General features: G+C 44.3%; 1 protein-coding gene across 5 annotated transcripts in view; it reads left to right on the top strand.

Moving 5' to 3' along the window:
* thrap3a (thyroid hormone receptor associated protein 3a) overlaps positions 1-20,011 on the top strand; it is a 33,266-nt gene that overhangs the window by 6,415 nt on the left and 6,840 nt on the right. For 3 of the 5 annotated variants that reach the window (XM_080005508.1, XM_080005506.1, XM_080005510.1), the window contains exons 2-7: positions 4,107-4,257; positions 12,987-13,952; positions 14,912-15,604; positions 16,508-16,680; positions 19,323-19,434; positions 19,544-19,628. In XM_080005508.1, the coding sequence (XP_079861634.1) occupies positions 4,133-4,257; positions 12,987-13,952; positions 14,912-15,604; positions 16,508-16,680; positions 19,323-19,434; positions 19,544-19,628 (2,154 nt within the window). In that variant the 5' untranslated portion in view covers positions 4,107-4,132. Of the gene's footprint in view, positions 1-3,068; positions 3,245-4,106; positions 4,258-11,733; positions 11,901-12,986; positions 13,953-14,911; positions 15,605-16,507; positions 16,681-19,322; positions 19,435-19,543; positions 19,629-20,011 lie in introns of those variants that run through there. The other 2 variants (XM_080005507.1, XM_080005509.1) reach the window with 2 other exon arrangements.

Here is a 20,011-nt window from a genome sequence, read left to right as displayed (position 1 = left end):
AGGCAGCAGTGGATTAAATTTCCATGTGTTGGAAATTAGCAGGCCAGTCCCACCACCACGGCCAGATGGTCTGGATGTGTGGGAGAATGAGTAGTTAGTGGAGAGTGCAGCCGGGGTTGCGCTATCTTCCGGTTTAATCCATGTCTCAGTGAGAGCAAGGAGCTCCAAGGAGAGGTGGTTGGCATGACCAGAAATGAAGTCTGCCTTGTTAACTGCAGATCGACAATTCCACAAGCCAACAGAGAAGGAGGTCTTTGCAGAAGATGTTTGCTGCAGGGACCTGAGGTTACCCGGATTGCATCGGCATATGGTATAACGAGGCTTTTTGGGTGACCTTGAAGTTGTAGGGATGCGGTAGTAGCACATTTTGTATGGAGTGAGAGAAAGAAGGCAGGTTTGCCTTGTTCGGTGTCCTTGCTTCGGTTGACGTGCAGAGGTAGACGTGCGTCTTCACACGAGAGCGACTACAAATGGGCCAACGCTTGAAGCTAACGCTTCAAGGGCAGGACCATAAATAGGTGATAGAATACAGCTGCTCGTGTGATTAGGGTTGCACCTGGCTAAGAGCACGCCCACATAAGAGAGGACTTACCTGAATAGGGGGTGTGTCTGGAACACAAGCTTGTTGGCAGATCAGCAAATAGCAGTGAAATGTACAGAGTCAATCCAGTAGTCCAAGTTGCAATATTACAATACGAGCAGTGATACACTACACAGCAACCTCAGCACTAGAGCTCGACTCAGAGTTAGTTTGTAGTGCAGGGTATTTATCCCTGTCCAGCGGAAGGAGGACACGCCCAGAAAGTTAGACAAAGGGTTTACTGATTAGAGGGAGTTGCTTGGCTCACACCCTTGCTGATGGCTGAGCAGTTAGCAGCAGATATGCCGGTACTACCCTGAAACCAGCTAGGACAAAGTAAGTGCCAAATAAGACTGAACCAGCAATAATAACAAGAAAAACAACAGCAAGGGACAACAACAAACGACAACAATAAAACAGATTTAGTCAGTAATGCACTTCTATTTGATGTGCAGAGGTAGACGTGCGTCTTTACACAGAGCGTCTTCACACGAGAGCGACTACAAATGGGCCAACGCTTGAAGCTAACGCTTCAAGGGCAGGACCATAAATAGGTGATAGAATACAGCTGCTCGTGTGATTAGGGTTGCACCTGGCTAAGAGCACGCCCACATAAGAGAGGACTTACCTGAATAGGGGGTGTGTCTGGAACACAAGCTTGTTGGCAGATCAGCAAATAGCAGTGAAATGTACAGAGTCAATCCAGTAGTCCAAGTTGCAATATTACAATACGAGCAGTGATACACTACACAGCAACCTCAGCACTAGAGCTAAAATGAACCCGTTTAGAACTTCCAAAATGGAGAATGAATTCAATTACGTTCTAACCCTAACCCTAACCCTAACCTTTTAGCAACGAGGGAATCATCTTGAGGAAGACCGATGCCCTGTGCATTGCCGGTGGCTCTATATAGGCCATGGAGTTGTCGGCCGACACAGGGAGAGCTATGGGATAGCTTAAAACCAAGCCCTAGCCCTAGCCCTAACCCTAACCCTAGCCCTAACCCCTAAACCATAACCCATAAGCCTTAACACATAACCCTAACCCATAAAGCTAGGCCATAATACCTACAGTAACCCTAACCCTACCCCTTAACCCCTAACCCTAACCCTAACTCTAACCCTAACCCTAACCCTTAACCCATAACCCAAGCCCTAACCCCTAACACCTTCAGTAACCCTACCCTTAGCGTTAACCCATAATCCATAACCCATAACCCTTAACCCATAACCATAACCCAGCTCCTAACACCTATAGTAACACTAACCCCTAAGCATTAACCCATAACCCTAATCCTAGCCCTAACCCTGACCCATAACCCTTAACCCATAACCCTAACCCATAACCCTAACCCTAGCCCTAACACCTACAGTAACTCTAACGCTAGCCCTAGCCCTCACCCCTAATCCATAACCCATAACCCTAACTCCTAACACCTACATTAACCCTAACCCTAGCCCCTAACCCCGAATCCTAACCCACCTCATATCATAACATGCTATATTACCAACCATAGTGGCTACTCTACTACTGGTGTCTATAACCCTCTGTAGTTCACAGAACAAATTCAACATTTGCCAGAAGATATTTCCATTAATAACACGTTTAATAACAGGAAAAGTCATTAGAACATACTGTACTATATTTCCTAAGAGTGTGTAAGCGTCTATATTCCATACAACTGATTAAAAAATGACTGGAAGACATTTTCATTCATAACTTTTAAATACTGAAAAGTCATCCTAACATACTGTACTACTGTACTACTGTACTGTACGAGGCGTCTATACCCATCGGTAGTTCACACAATCAATTAAACAATATATAATAGGATATTTACAGAATCAGAATTTTTATATTTTCATAGTCGAGGAATTTCTTGTGGTAGGGATTTGTTTATTGCTGTAAAGACAATTGGCATTAAACAAGCTTAACCGTCTGAAAAAATGTAATACAAGAATAGTTAAATGTGCAAAAATAGGCAAAAATCACTAGAACACAGCCAAATAAAAACACAACAGAACTGAATACACAAAAATATACAAGAAGAAGAAAGTCAAGTGTTAGTATGGTTGTGGGTATATCATCTCTATCGTCTCTGAAATGCTCAGATCTTTTGCTTTTACCCCCCAAAATATTCAAAATATATTAGAAAATCAGAGACTGGTGGTGAAGGAACATGTTGGTATTTATCTGTTCATCTGCTCCAGAACTGCTCTCGAATGTAAAGCAGCCCCCTGGTCCCTGCAGCCTGGAGGAAATTAGACACTGGAGGCCAAAACCAACAAACCCAGCGGGGCGGAGGGAGGGATGGAGGGATGGGGGGCGGAGGGAGGGCGGGAGGGATGGGGGGCGGAGGGAGGGCGGGAGGGATGGGGGGCGGAGGGAGGGGCGGGAGGGAGAGAGGAGGAGGAGGAGGTGTGGAACAACAGATCCGTTTCAAAACTCTCCAAAATAGTAGCAGGAGAGGATTACCTTGGGACCTCCATGTGCACGGGATAAACCAAGGATTTATCCTGCGCGTAGTCTGTATATATTTATATATCTGAGTATTTTTGTTCTATCTCTAAGACTATTTCTGCATATTTGGCTTATATTTCTTATTTTAATAATAACAACCATTGTTATACATTTTTATTATTTTATTTAATTTGGGATAGTTGGTGAGTATGTTTTCAATTTTATTAAAAACTTTTATTCATTTTCAGACTGTTAAAGTTTTTATGTTAATTGTCCTTAGAGAAACACATTAATCCTCCTCACCACTAAAAATATGTTGTGTACGAAAATGCGCATAGATATACGTATGTATATACTTCTTACTTCTTCACTATGGTCTCTGGAAACCAAAAATCAATTGTATTATTGCTGGTACTGAGCGCCCCCGGGCGCCTTGCAAACATTTGGGACATTTGGCATTGGTCTCAAAGCTTCATCTTCATCTTCCTAATTCGGGGAACATGAAAAGCCCCGGAGGAGGGATCGGGTTTCCCCTCCCTCCGTCAGATGTGGGCAGACCCGGATGGGTTGCTGGGCTGACACCGTCCCAAACCGGGATCTTGCACGGCGACTCCTGCTCCGCTAAGACAACTGCACATAGTTGACTTCGCGCCAAAGCCGACACCCGATCCAAACGCAGTGGAGACCGGAGGTATCATACCGGAGAGGTGTTGCTCCTCGTTTATCACCTCGAGTGAGGTTGCATTTCAGCGATTTATCTTCTAGATAACGTGGATCCAAGGCCAACGGCTCAATGTTTGAGGGTCAATATTTGTTATGCCCTGACGTGAAGAAGTCGAAAACTGTCAAACAGGAAACAGAGGCTTCCTGGTTGACTAGCTGACCTGACCTTTTCTAACTGGGTGAATCCATTCCCTTCACTTTCTATTAAGTTACTATTTAACTCCCTGGCCTGGTTATCCTTTGGTCAGTTGACCTTCTCATTTCTTGCTCAGTTGCCAAAATCCATGGATCATGCCAAAGCTCGCTCCTCTCCTGATCACGATGCTCCTTTGTGTCTTTCAGTTTAAACGGCGGCTTCGTGGGCAGTGATGTCCAAATCGCCCTCGAAATCCAAGTCCAGGTCAAGGTCCCGGTTCAGCTCCCGTTCCAGGTCCAGGTCCAGGACTCGGTCGAGGTCTCGCTCCAGGTCTCGGTCTCGGAAGCATCGCTACAGGTAGATTTCAGCAGTTGGACCTCGAGGCTTGCTTTGAAGCCCAAATGACCATTTGAATGTTTTGGTTGGAGAGAATAGGTCCCATGAGGTCACACTTCCGGGGGTTGTGGCCGTATAAAAAACAGGTGTCATCCAACTTTGGAGTCGTTCAAAGGACATAGTTGTAGCGGGTGGTTTTTGACAGTTATTAAAGTTTGGCTTGGAAGGTTTGGGAACTAGAACTCCACTTGCAGGTTGAATCTGTGGATGCAATGACATAGGGATACTCCTCCCCCCACCCCATCCTACCCCGCCCGCCCCACCACTATCTCTGTCCAACTTACACTTTACTCCCCTTCCAGCCACCCGACTCAGCAGGTCTTACTGGACGCCATCACACGTCCAACGCACATGATGCATGTGCCCGACACACTTCAGCACCTTCGGTGCTGCTGAGTTATGGTCCTGGTGTCCCGGTGCGGCAACACCCAACCGGCACAAATTGGTGCCGATTTACGTAGGATATTTGAAGGAGGAATTTCACCCCCATAATGCAAGTGTGAATATCTGTTGTTTGAAGGGGGGGGGGGGTTGCAAGTGTAGATGGTCTCCCACCTCCTGCAACGCATTCACTGCATCACACTTCTTCAACTCAAGACTTCTTAAAATTCATGACTTCTTCAACTTCTTCAACTTCTTACACTCAAGACTTGTACAACTCACAGATTCTTCAACCCACGACTTATGCAACTTCAACTCACAACTTCTCAATTTACAACTTCTTCAATTCATGACTTCTTCAACTCACGACTTTTTAAACTCAAAACTTCTTCAGCCCAAGACTCCTTCAACTCACGACTTCTTCATTTCACGACTTCTTCAACTCAAGACTTCTTCAATCACAACTTCTTTAACTCAAAAGTTATTCAATTCACAACTTCTTCAACTCACGACTTTATTTTACGACTTCAACTCACAACTTCTACAACTCAAGACTTCTACAATTCACGACTTCTTCAACTCACGACTTCTTCAACCTCTTCAATTCACAACTTCTTCAACTTACAACTTCTTCAATTCACAACTTCTTCAACTCATGACTTCTTCAACTCACAACTTCTTTTACTTCTTCAACTCGTGACTTCTTCAAATCACGACTTCTTCAACTCACAAGTTATTAAATTCAGGACCTCTTCAACTCACGACTTTTTCAACTCACAACTTCTTCTACTTATTCAACTCGCGACTTCTTCAATTCACGGCCTCTTCGACTTCTTCCACTCATGACTTCTTCAACTTACAAGTTCTTCAATTCACAACTTCTTAAACTCCCAAGTTCTTCAATTCACTTCTTCAACTTACGTCTTGTTCAACTTCTTCAACTCACAACTTGTTCAACTTCTTCAACTCACGACTTCTTCAACTCACGACTTCTTCAACTCGCAAGTTCTTCAATTCATGACTTCTTCTACTCACAACTTTTTCAATTCACGACTTCTTCAACTCACGACTTCTTCAACTCACAACTTTTTCAACTCACAACTTCTTCTACTTCTTCAACTCGTGACCTCTTCAATTCACAGCCTCTTCAACTTCTTCAACTCAAGACTTCTACAACTCACAACTTCTACAATTCACGACTTCTTCAACTTACAAGTTCTTCAACTCACGACTTCTTCAACTTCTTCAACTCAAGACTTCTACAACTCACAACTTCTACAATTCACGACTTCTTCAACTCACAAGTTCTTCAATTCATGACTTCTTCAACTCACAACTTCTTCAACTCACAACTTCAACTCACAAGTTCTTCAATTCACTACTTCTTCAACATACGACTTCTTCAATTCACGACTTCTTCGACTCAGGACTTCTTCAACTTTTTCAAATCACAACTTCTTCAACTCACAACTTCAACTCACAAGTTATTCAATTCACAACTTCTTCAACCCACGACTTATGCAACTTCTTCAACTCACAACTTCTTCAATTTACAACTTCTTCAATTTATGACTTCTTCAACTCACGACTTTTTAAACTCAAAACTTCTTCAACCCAAGACTCTTCAACTTACGACTTCTTCATTTCACGACTTCTTCAACTCAAGACTTCTACAATTCAAGACTTCTTCAACTCACGACTTCTTCAATCACAACTTCTTTAACTCACAAGTTCTTCAATTCACAACCTTAACTCACGACTTTATTTTACGACTTCAACTCACAACTTCTACAACTCACGACTTCTACAATTCACGACTTCTTCAACTCACAACTTCTTCTACTTATTCAACTCACAACTTCTACAACTCACGACTTCTACAATTCACGACCTCTTCAACTCACGACTTCTTCAACTTCTTCAACTCACGACTTCTTCAACTCACAAGTTCTTCAATTCACAACTTCTTCAACTTACGACTTCTTCAACTCGCGACTTCTTCAACTTCTTCAACTCACGACTTCTTCAATTCATGACTTCTTCAACTCACGACTTCTTCAATTCATGACTTCTTCAATTCACGACTTCTTCAACTCACGACTTCTTCAATTCACACCTTCTTCAACTCACGACTTCTTCAATTCACACCTTCTTCTACTTACGACTTCTTCAACCCATGACTTCTTCAATTCACGACTTCTTCAACTCACAACTTCTTCGATTTTCAACTTCTTCAATTTATGACGTCTTCAACTCACGACTTTTTAAACTCAAAACTTCTTCAACCCAAGACTCCTTCAACTTACGACTTCTTCATTTCACGACTTCTTCAACTCAAGACTTCTACAATTCAAGACTTCTTCAACTCACGACTTCTTCAATCACAACTTCTTTAACTCACAAGTTCTTCAATTCACAACCTTAACTCACGACTTTATTTTACGACTTCAACTCACAACTTCTACAACTCACGACTTCTACAATTCACGACTTCTTCAACTCACGACTTCTACAATTCACGACTTCTTCAACTCAAGACTTCTTTAACTTCTTCAACTCACGACTTCTTCAACTCACAACTTCTACAACTCACGACTTCTACAATTCACGACTTCTTCAACTCACGACTTCTTCAACTTCTTCAACTCACGACTTCTTCAACTCACAAGTTCTTCAATTCACAACTTCTTCAACTTACGACTTCTTCAACTCGCGACTTCTTCAACTTCTTCAACTCACGACTTCTTCAACTCACAAGTTCTTCAATTCACAACTTCTTCAACTTACGACTTCTTCAATTCATGACTTCTTCAATTCATGACTTCTTCAACTCACGACTTCTTCAATTCATGACTTCTTCAATTCACGACTTCTTCAACTCACGACTTCTTCAATTCACACCTTCTTCTACTTACGACTTCTTCAACCCATGACTTCTTCAACCCATGACTTCTTTAATTCATGACTTGACATTGACATGACATTAATCAACTTCCTCAACTCAGGACAACTTCGACTCACAACCTCTTTTACTTCTTCAACTCGCGACTTCTTCAATTCACGGCCTCTTCAACTTCTTCAACTCACTACTTCTTCAACTTACAAGTTCTTAAATTCACATCTTCTTTAACTCACAAGTTCCGGCGGGCAGCCAGGAGCAGGGGACACCCGGGGACCTGGTAACAAGTGTCCATCGCTGGGGGGTCCTTACTGACGTAAGGTGGAGGAAACCCCATGTGAGCACGGGGAGAACATGCAAATCCCACACAGAAAGGCTCCTATTTGGGAGATAACCCGCCCGGAGCACGGTGCCAACAGTGCATGCCACTCAAGTGGTGTTTCAGGGACCTCCCAGGAGCAGATAGAACATGTGACATGGGCTCCTATCCTGAGTGTGTGTGGGGATAGCGGTTTTACCTGCTGCTCGTGAGACCAACCAACAGGCAACGGGTATGCAGCCACCCGATCCCAATCACCTAGATCCAGATCAGGTGTGGCTGCTCACCACACCATCCCCACACCACAACAAGTTCTTCAACTCACAACTTCTTCAACTCACGATTTCTTTAACTCACAAGTTCTTCAACCCACAAGTTCTTCAATTCACGACTTCTTCAGTCCACGACTTCTTGGAGTCACGACTTTGTGAACCTACAAGTTCACTTCTTCAACACTTTAGCTCTTAAATTTATGACTTCTTCAACTCACGACTTCTTCAACTCACAAATTCTTCAACTCACAAGTTCTTCAACTCACAACTTCTTCAACTCACAAGTTCTTCAACTCACGACTTCTTCAACTCACGACTTCTTCAACTCTCGACTTCTTCAACTCACAAATTCTTCAACTCATGAATTCTTTAACTCAAAAGTTCTTCAACTCACAACTTCTCCAACTCAAAAGTTCTTCAACTCAAGACTTTTTCCACCCACAAGTTCTTCGACTCACGACTTCTTCAACTCTTACCTTCTCCAGCTCACAACATCATGACAACATGCTGAAAGGAAGTGTAGCGGTTTTTGATGATGTAGAATGTAGCATGTCCGAGAGTAGTGCAGTATGTTGTGCGTAGCATGTGGTATGTTGTATATAGTACACTGTTCCAGATGCAGCTACTGTCTTGCGCTGGCGCCCCTGTGGCACCCTCTGCTGGTAGTTTTTGTCGATATTCCCTCCTTCATAAACTATTTTGACTAAAGGGCCGCCCTGGTTTTAGCTCCACCCTTGATCCTCAGCCTTCATCCCTGATTGGTTAGGGAGGCTGTTTTCAAACGTGTTGGCCCTGCCCGTACACATACACATATACTAGATCTGTGATCTTGGATGGACCAGGGATGTGCAGTGATGCTGAAGGAGGAGGTGCTGACATGTGGTTTATTTCGAACCTGATTGACATGTTGTAATATATTCAATCAGGTTGTCTCGCTGAAGTCAAGATCTGTTTTTCCAGGAGAGAACTGTGAAACACTTAAATTTGTGAAATCACAATCGTTGTAATTCAGTTACATCATCCAAGCATGCTCAAAAATATTTTAAAAATATGTCTTCCCAGTTCAGTGTTGGTATGATGAGAGAGCAAACCAGTCAATATACATATATACTGGATTAATAAAAATTAGGGCAAGTCAAGTCACACTTTATTTATAGAGCGCATTTCATACCAGGGCAACACAATGCGCTTTACAAAGAAATACAAAAAAGAAAGAGAGAACGTAGTTGCCAGCCGGTCATTACAAAAGAATGCCCCTGAAACAACAGCAACAACGAAAGCAACAACAAAGACAACAATAAAAAAAAAATTAAAGGTGTCACATTCCAGGCAACTTTGAATGCATTGCCTTATACAGTATATGTATACCGAGATATGATGTAATGTTGATTTATACTGTAGTGCTCTGCCTTTAAACAGTTGTGTTCCTATGGTAAATATTCCCAAGTTATCTGAAGTCTTTTCCCCTATTTGGTTGAGACCAACTTACACACACGTTTAGATTTCGATAACGTTTCATTTTGGAGGATTTGTGGTTATACTGTGACACACTTTGATCACTCTCAACCTCTTTCGTCCAAACTCCCGTCCTTCCTGTTGCTTTATGGGATGCAGATCCCGCAGCAGCGGCGTTACTAGATCTGGATCTGATCCCAAAATTAAATGCAGCGTTCCATCCTCAGGATGTGGAGACACCTCAAAGCCTCCGACAGGTGTTTGGGTGGTGTTCTCCACCTTCAGCTGGAACGCGGAGTCTGGAGACTGGTCCTGGTCTTTGGTTTTGAATAATAAAATGTCCATCTCACAGTCTGTACGCTGGATCAGCATACCTGAGCGATGTATGGAAATATGATTTGTGTTTGTTGATTTGTTTTGGAGAGCAAATGGAAAGGGCCCCCGGAGCGAAGTCTTTCTCTGGGTGTGAGGGTGGAAGTTCTTCCCCCAGAGGAATGTGTGGTTTTGTGAGTATTATGGGATGGAAAACAAGATGATGGCACTGCAAATAACTTTATCATATAAGTATAAGATAATTCAACAGCCTAAGCCAGTCTCGGCATTTGCATCGTCCAGGTCCAGTCCATGTGGTATTTCCATAGCAGCTCATCCTGTTTCTCCTTGGTGCCAGTTTGGGTCAAAAACAAACATAACTGTTCAGGAAGGACTGTCAAGGAAAGTCATGGAACTAAATAAAAATGAAATACTGGAAAAATAAAACTTTAGCAGCGTTTAGTTTACCGTGGTTTTTCTTATGTCATCATGTCTGAGTGTTGGGACAGAGGGAGTTATAGATGGACCGATGGATGGATGGACAATGGACAACAGACAGACAGACAGACAGACACATAGATAGACAGACAGATAGATAGATAGATAGATAGATAGATAGATAGATAGATAGATAGATAGATAGATAGATAGATAGATAGATAGACAGACAGACAGACAGACAGACACATAGATAGATAGATAGATAGATAGACAGACAGACAGACAGACAGACAGACAGACAGACAGACAGACATAGATAGACAGACAGACAGACAGACAGACAGACAGACAGACAGACAGACACATAGATAGATAGATAGATAGATAGATAGACAGATAGATAGATAGACAGACAGACAGACAGACACATAGATAGACAAATAGATGGATAGACAGATAGATAGATAGATAGATAGATAGATAGATAGATAGATAGATAGATAGATAGATAGATAGATAGATAGATAGATAGATAGATAGATAGATAGATAGATAGATAGACAGATAGACAGACAGACAGACAGACAGAGAAGCAGACAGGCAGACAGACAGACAGACAGACAGAGAGGCAGACAGACACATAGATAGATAGATAGATAGATAGACAGACAGACAGACAGACAGACAGACAGACAGACAGACAGACAGACAGACAGACAGACAGACAGACAGACAGATAGATAGATAGATAGATAGATAGATAGATAGATAGATAGATAGACAGACAGACAGACAGATAGATAGATAGATAGATAGATAGATAGATAGATAGACAGACAGACAGACAGACAGACAGAGAAGCAGACAGACAGACAGACAGACAGACAGAGAGGCAGACAGACAGATAGATAGATGCATAGATACGTTTTACAAATTGTCTTTTAGGCAGCTCACATCAAAAACAGTCGGCAAGAAATAAAGCCATAATAAAATATAAAAAAGTGGTAAAATACATTAAAGCTAGAATTTTACTAAAATTGAAAAATTGACAGTACAAAAATACATAATTTAAAAAAACGATACAACATAAAAATAATAACTTATACATACGCACGTGTCTAGACGGTAGTTACTATTCACATTAGCATTATATTTGTATACTAGTTGGTATTTATACGGTGTATAAATACATACAGAGAAACAATAATACATGAAAAATACTTCGTTATTCAGTAAAATATTCCAGGGTTAATTGTAAGAAAAGCCCAGAACATATTCCCCCTGGTAGCAGCGTCTGTAGAACCTCCCAGTCTGTCCAACCACTGAGTGGAAAGCTTGAGTGTCTGGCTCCATGTGAGCAGCAGACAGAGCAGCTCAGTGTCGGCGAGCACCGCAGAGCAGCAGCCTCCACCTCTGCTGCTCCACCTCTGCTGCTCCACCTCTGCTGCTCCACCTCTGCTGCTCCACCTCTGCTGCTCCACCTCTGCTGCTCCACCTCCGCTTCCCCGATGAAAGCACGCGCGCGGTGAGTTCCAGAGCCGTTTTGTTTCGTTGGTTTCGGTCTCAAAGTGACATGTGGCCTCTCCGCGGGGCGGCTGCTCTCCCACTCATCCGAGGCTGCGGGGCTTTCCTCATACGTATCCAAGTGGCTTTTATTTCGCATTTCTCTCATAGTTATGTATGTTTATTGATATATGTGTTGTTTAGAGTGTTTTCTCCTTGTGGTGCTGGATCCTAACTGGGTTCAGCAGAGTTTCACTCAAGTTTGACGCATGGACCAGAACATGAAAAATGGCTTTTCGGTGCAGATGCATGCGGAGTGTTTTGCAGGATAATGTTCTTTCCGAGCACTTTGGGGATTTTTTCTGCAGCTGACCGCGGAGCGTTGAACCGTCGCAAGCTGCTGGAGCTCTAGCGCCCCCGCGCGGACGGGACCGGCCTCACACTCTGGTTTGGGGTCGAGGTCCCTGTTGCACCGGTGGTTAAACGTCCTGATGTGTTGGATCTGAGCTGTGACGATCAAAACCCAGGAGATGAGTTTAAAAGGATTGTTTAGGATTGTATTGGTCAGCCCGAAAGTCATTTTCCTGAATAAGGGAGGGTTGGAACAGTTGAATGTATAATCATTACAATAATTATTGTTGTTATGAATAATAATAACAGAGTAGAATAATAATAATATGTCATGATAATGATAATAATAATAAAAAAAATAATAATAATATTCAGCATAATCGTAGTAATAATATTATTATTAACATTATAATTATAATAATAATAATAATAATAATAATAATAATAATAATAATAATAATAAATATAATAATAACAGTAAGTAATAGTAGTAATAACAATAAATTAATTTACTATTATTTATCAATTTATTATTAATATTATATTGTTGTTGTTATTGCAATGCTTTAAAATTATTTGTTTGTGTTATTATGGTGAATTATTGAATGAATCTTTAAACCTTTTTTAATTTAAATTTTCCCCTCTAAATGCAACACATCTGTCATGCATTTAGACAGGAAGGTGGAAAATAATTTGCCATGGCCTCTCTCCCCCTCTCCCTCCCTCCCCCACCTCCCCCTCTCCGTGGTGTAATCAGCTCCAGGTCTCGCTCACGGTCCAGGTCCCGTTCTCCGTCCGGCAAACGGGAGAAGAAGTACCCCAGGGAGTACCAGAGCCACCGCGGCTTCAGGGGCTTTCCCCGCGGCTTCCGGAGGCCCTTCAACTTCAGGGGCCGCGGCCGGGGCTTCTTCCCCCGCGGGCGCTACCAGCGCGGGGGCGGAGGTGGTGGCTACCACAACAACTTCCGCCCCCACTGGAAGAACTACAGACCATACCCTCAGCACCAGCAGCATCAGCAGCAGCACCAGCAGCAGTTCCAGCACCAGTTCCAGCAGCAGCAGCATCCCAGGCAGCCCACCGGCTCCAGGGGGCGCTCTCCCAGCTGCCCCAGCCCCAAGAAACGCTCCAGGAGCCCCCCGCCTCCCACCCGCGGCTCAGACCGCTCTTCCTCGCCGGCATCCAGGCGGTCCCATCACTCGTCCTCTTCCTCCCACTCCTCCTCCCCCTCCCTCAAGCGGGGCCAGAGCTCGGCCCCGGCGTCGGTCAAACAGACCTCGGCTAACTCCGGTAGCGCCAAAGAGAAGGACGAGCGCCCGGGTTCTGGGGAGGTCCAGAGGGGCCAGGGGGGCCGCGGGACGGAGGATGAGCCCGAGGTGACGGACCGGGACCAGGACCGGGACCGGGGGTCGGCCGGAGCGGGGGAGGAGGACAGCTCGGCCGGCAGGAAGTGGCAGAGCCTGGTGGACGGCGGCAGCTCCCCTAAAAAGGCCGCTGCTCTGGAATGTTCCTCTGGTTCTGCTGGTCAGGTCAGCCTGACCGCTAACGCTAAACAGTCTGGTACGACTAGTAACGGCGCCCCCTCCTGGCAGGTGGTGGCTGGCCCATCCTGCACTAAAAGCCCGCCACGAAAAAGCCCCAAACGTGTGTTTTGCAGTTTTGGCGTCTTTCCCAAAGTGGACGACCATGTGGACGGAGATAAATCCACAATCTCCGCATTCCAAAAGTAAGACAGACTTTTATGTTTTTGACAAACTATGTCCCTCTCACACAGTCTCGTTTACAGCTTTCCAAAAATCACTTTCACCAATTTTATTTGCTTTTTAATCAAATTACTTTCGCATGCTTCTTCGGTCTCTTCTGAGCTTTTTATTTGCCGTTCCTACCCAGATTTTTCTCACACCACAAAGTCATTTGCCACTCGCTGGAATTTTCCCTTGGCTCCGTCGCGGGTTCTGAGAAAATGTGGTGGTAGTCATAACAAACTAAAATAAGATTTGGTGCGATCAAATAACACAAAGAACTCTGGGTAGACGTAGTCAGCGAGGCTCTCCTTTACATCCTTATGTGCATCGTGTAACTCTATATTCCACTGGTATTTTGAAGAACTCCTCATCTGCAGAGGATTAGAGGCTGAATCTACTGTGGGTTAACGTTTTATTGACACGTGGCTCCGCACGCTGCAAGGATGAAAGTGATTGCAGTGAATAGATCAATTGATGAAAATACCAGCGAATGAATGAATGTCGATTAACCTGTTGATTATCTTCTTGATTAATCGATTAGTTGTTTTGTCCATAAAATGCCTGAAAACGCTGAAAAATGTCAATCACTGTTTCCCAAAGCCCAAGGCGTCTTGTTTGTCCACAACCCAAAGATGTTCAGCTAAGTGTCAGACACAACTAAAGAAACCAAAAAATATTCACATTTAAGTAGCTGGAATCGGGGAATTTGGAAATGTTCTTAAAAAATGACTTAAAAAACGATTTATCGATTATCAAAATAGTTGGCGATTAATTTAAGAGTTGGCATTCAATCGATGAATCGACTAATTGTTGCAGCTCTTATGTGAAATTTATTAAATGACTTGACGGTGTTATTGTATGATACTGATTATTTAGTCATTATGTTTTTCTTAGCACGCTCGTGTTGATGCCGTTCTCTTTGTCTCCTGCGCTGTTGTAGGTTCTTGGAGGAGAAACACAGTAAGAGCATAAACTCTGCTGCATTCTGGGAAAATGGCCAGAACATGGGAGCCGATGGCGTGGATGTTGAGGAGGAAGGCCGAGGCCGAGCCAATGGGAAGGCGTCCGGAGGAGGCATCTTTGATTCTTTGGCGTCCAGCAGATGCCGGGGCAGCAACAAGGACGCCGAGGTCGAGGTGTCTCTGAAGAGCTTTCTGAGAGCTTCTCCCTTTCTGTCTGGTGACGGAGAGGAAGATGAGGAGGAGGAGGAGGAGGAGGAGGATGTCAGGGTGAAACCCCGTGTTATGTCCTCTCAAAAAGAAAGGCAGAACGGCCATGAGTCCTCCATGGCAAAGAGCAAGGCCTCTCACGCTGCGTACGAGCTGTGCGAGGAGCGGGTCGGTCGCTGGCCCCTGGCGTACCAGCAGGTCGCCAAAGGTGCAACGGCTGGAGAGGTTTACTGCAGCTTAAATCTGAAAGAGGATCAGAAAGATGTCCTGTCAGCCGCAGAGAAAGGCTGCAAAGAGGCTGAGAGGATGGATTCGCTGCCACAGAGGAGAAACTCCAGCATGGAGATGTTCTCGCTCAGGGGCAAGGACTCTTCTCCCCCTTCTCCCTCCATCGCCTCCTCCTCAAGGGGCCGCGAGGCAAAGTTTAACGTCAGGATGGATTTCCTCGGGCAAAGTCTGGCAAGGTGAGGAACCACACACGAAAAGTTGACTTAATCCCAAACTATTATGATTTAAGGTTTGACAGAGACCAGGGCAGAGTAGGGAAGGGGTGGTGCATCCAGGTGTAGGTGGTGTCAGGTCCACCTTCATCGGGATGTCATCTTCATACACTTCATCAATTCCAACTCTATGTATGAGAAAGAGACTCTGAGCATGAGCATGAAGTGGTGTTTAGTCCAGTCCTACCAGTGATGTGAAATTATTTGGACATCCCTGACCTAGAGGTTTGGGTTAAAAACTCTGGAGTAGAGGTTTGGGGTGGACACCTCTGGACTAGAGTTTTGGGTTGAGTATAGGTTTTTGTGGTCCAGAGGTGTCCAACCCAAACCTCTAGGTCAGGAATGTCCAACCCAAACCTCTATTCGAGAGGTGTCCAACCTCTAGTCCATAGGTTCGATCCTCTAGTCTAAAGGTTCAAACCTCGAGAACCTTATCCTTAATTCCAGAACCTAATTCAATGCAAATCTTTAATTCCAATCTAGTGCTGTTAAGCACTTGATCTAATGGAGTTAAAAAACAACAGAACGTTAGAGGTTGTAACTATATTGTTGTTTTTACATGAACCTGTGGAGCTGGAAGTAAACAGAAAGTGTTACTTTACCTCTACTCTACCTCTACTCTACCCCCGTCCACTCCATCTCTACTCTACCTCCGACTACCTCTCCAACTCCGACTGCCTTCCTCTACTTCTATAATACTCTACCTCTGCTCTACCTCTACTCTAGCTCTACTCTACCCCTCTTCTCTACTGTACTCCAACTCTACTCCACCTCCCTCTACTCTACTCTTTAGTTGTAAGTGCATTTAAGACATGAGAACATCTCTCCAACCCGGTTTGAAAAACACTCTTCTCTCCTCCCCTCCAGCTCCTCGGACCTCCTGGCCGGGGAGCGCCAGGTGTCTCAGGACCTGTCCCAGTCGTCCAAAAAGGAGGCGGAGTTCCGCTCCATCTTCCAGCATGTCCAGCCGACGGTGCTGCAGAGGAGTCCGTCCGAGCTGTTTGCCCAGCACATCGTCACCATCGTCCACCACATCAACGGTGACTCTCCCCCCGGCCCCTCTCTCTCTCTCTCTCTCTCTCTCTCTCTTCCCTTCGTTCTTTACGTTGCCATAGCGATAATCAACTCAAGAACTGATGGTTGAATCCTGGATGACGTGACATATGAGCATCGAGCTGGAAAATAAGTCTACTCTCCCTCTTTCGAGTTCTGCTCTCTCGCTACTCTACCTCCTTCTACTCTGCCTTTACTCTACCCTACTCTACCTCCCACTACTCTATAGCTATTATCCTCTACCTCTACCTCTCCCCTACCTGTTATCTACTGTACCTCTACTCTACGCCCCTCTTCTGGACCGCGACTCTACCTCTTCCTCTACATCCACACAACCTCTACTCTACCTCTACTCTTCTGTACTCTAAAGTGCCTACCATAACTTTATCTCCCATACCTCTACTCCACCTCGACTACACCTCCATCTACTTTACCTCTGCTCTACTTCGAATCGACTACCTCTTCTCTACCTTTACTCTGCCCCGGCTCTACCTCTTACCTACGCTCCTCTACCTCTGTATCTGAATTAACTGTAGCTGGAGGCTTTTGGTTTGTTGGATAAATGGGCAGTTCCATCCTGTTTAATTGAAAGCTCTTTATTGTTTAATTCAAAGCTCTTTTTTAATTAATTCAAAGCTCGTTCTGCTTAATTCAAAGCTTTTTTTGTTGAATTCAAAGCTCTTTTATGTTTAATTCAAAGCTCTTTTTTGTTTAATTCAAAGCTCTTTTATGTTTAATTCAAAGCTCTTTTATGTTTAATTCAAAGCTCTTTTTATTATTTAATTCAAAGCTCTTTTTTGTTTAATTCAAAGCTCGTTCTGCTTAATTCAAAGCTCTTTTTTCAATTCAAAGCTCTTTTATGTTTAATTCAAAGCTCTTTTTATTATTTAATTCAAAGCTCTTTTTTATTTGATTCAAAGCTCTTTTATGTTTAATTCAAAGCTCTTTTGATTAATTCAAAGCTCTTTCTGTTTAATTTAAAGCTCTTTTGTTTTATTCAAAGCAGTATGTCTGAGTCTCTAACCACATGTAAGGGCTTAGGGAGGGAGAGGCTTTCTGGCAGTGTGGCGCCAACAATACGGCGAATCTTTATTAATAATTCTAAACAGAATGTCTTGCTGGCCAAAACAGGAACATAAAATAAGCCTGTTAATCAGTGTCCGGTTTTCTCCCCGGCCACGGTCTGGTCCGCAGGCTTCCATGTCCTGCACCACGCCATCTCACTGCAAGACAAAACAACACATAAGAAAGTTCTGTGAGCCGGGTCCGACCAACCAGCGCTAATGAGGCTGATCAGGCAGACCCGGTATAGCAGGGCCACGGCGGGAAGAAGCCAACACCGTCACCTGCAGATGGTGGCTTAACCTCTCCCCCTCAACTGCCACAGACCCCCACAGCCTGACTTAGGCAGGGGAGCTGTCCGGCCGCCTGCCCAACCCCACCCCCAGAGCGGGAGGGGAAGTCGGCTACCACCATCTGCACCCCTGGTCTATGGATCACCTTGAACTTAATGGGATGACGAGCCAGGTACCAAAAGATGATCCGCGACTTGGCATCCTTCATGTGATGGAGCCACTGCAGCGGGGCGTGGTCGGAGCAGAGGGTGAAAGGCGCCCCAGGGGGTAGTAACGGAGAACTGCCCACCTGATGGCCAGACACTCCTCCTCCACGGTGCTGTATCTGGACTCCCGCTCTGAGAGCTTTGGTCTGATGTACAGCACCGGCTGGTCAGCGCCCGCCACCTGCTGGGACAACACTGCCCCGAGCCCTCTGTCCAACACGTCAGTCTGCAAGCAGAAAGGGGGAGAAAAGTGAGGTGTGAACAGCAGTGGCTTCCCACAGAGAGCTGATTTCACTTTATCAAACGCCACCGCTGGAGCAGATCTGACGCACCCTTTCGAGTTAAATCATATAAAAGGCTGGTCAGCTCGGAAAAGTCATCCACAAACCTATAGCTTATAGTAATCTGCCGCCCCTCAGAACGGCTTTACCCTTACCTTTTGTTCTCACCTGCAGACAGTGGCTTAACCACACCCCCTTATCTGCCACACTTTTGCTTTAATTCAAAGCTCTTTTTCATTTCATTCAAAGCTCTTTTATGTCTAATTCAAAGCTATTTTTTATTTTATTCAAAGCGCTTTTGTTAGAGTTCTTTTATGTTTAATTTGTTAAACATAAAAGAGCTGTTTCTTGCTTAATTCACAGCTCTTTTTGTTTAATTCAAAGCTTTATGTTTAATTCGAAGCTCTTTTCTATTCAATTCAAAGGTACTTTTGTTTAATACAGAGCTCTTTAACTTTAATTCAAATCTTGTTTTTGTTTAATTCGAAGTTCTTTTTGTTCAATTCAAAGCTCTTTTTGGTTAATTCAAAGCTCTTATAGTTTTATTCAAGGCTCTTTTTTGTTTAATTCAAAGCTCTTATAGTTTTATTCAAGGCTCTTTTTAGTTTAATTCAAAGCTCTTATAGTTTTATTCAAAGCTCTTTTTTGTTTAATTCAAAGCTCTTATAGTTTTATTCAAGGCTCTTTTTTGTTTAATTCAAAGCTCTTTTAGTTTTATTTAAGGCTCTTTTTTGTTAAATTCAAAGCTCTTTTTGTTTAATTCAAAGCTCTGTTTTCCCGTCTTTAGCTCACCACTTCCCTGCCTCTGGAGTGACGCTAAACGAGCGTTTTGCCGTTTACCAGCAACGAGCAGCGGAGCTGGAAATGAGGAAACAGAGGAAGAGCCCAGAGATTCACAGGTAGAGTCCTGAACCCCCGGCAGCAGCGCTGTTCTCTTAATCATCTCATCTCATCCCAGTCCGAGCGGTTCTGAGCTGACCCGCTTCTTCCCCTTCTCTCCCCTCGCAGGAGAATCGATGTTTCCCCGAGTGCTTTTCAGAACCGCTCGCAGCTTTTTGAGGCGGTGCGAAGCGCCGAGGACGGCAGCTACAAGGTGACCGCACACGTTGAGACATGAAATAGAAACGGAAAGAGCAGAGCAGACACAGCAGCGAGCGGCAAACCAAGCGGGCGAGCGAGCTGCCGTTAGACCGCCCTCTCTCTCTCTCTCTCTCTCTCTCTCTCTGAGCTTTTCATGGAAGGGGGAGATGCATAAAGTCCGACAAAAGCAAAGAAAAGCAAAGAAAAGCAAAGAAAAGCTGAACGTGAGAGGCGTTCAGTGCGCTGTGAGGTGTAAGCAGCTCCTCTCCGCCTCGCCGGGTGAAATGTTTATTGTGCACGGCCGATGAGTCACGTAATTTGAGGGCGTCACAAAATGGACGCTGCGATTGGCTCCTGTACCCACGGTGTCTCAGAGGACTCGAACCCGACGCCAGA

The sequence above is a fragment of the Zeus faber genome (genome assembly GCF_960531495.2).
Source record: "Zeus faber genome assembly, chromosome: 8".
Classification (NCBI taxonomy): domain Eukaryota; kingdom Metazoa; phylum Chordata; class Actinopteri; order Zeiformes; family Zeidae; genus Zeus; species Zeus faber.
This window is presented reverse-complemented; position numbering and strand designations above follow the sequence as displayed.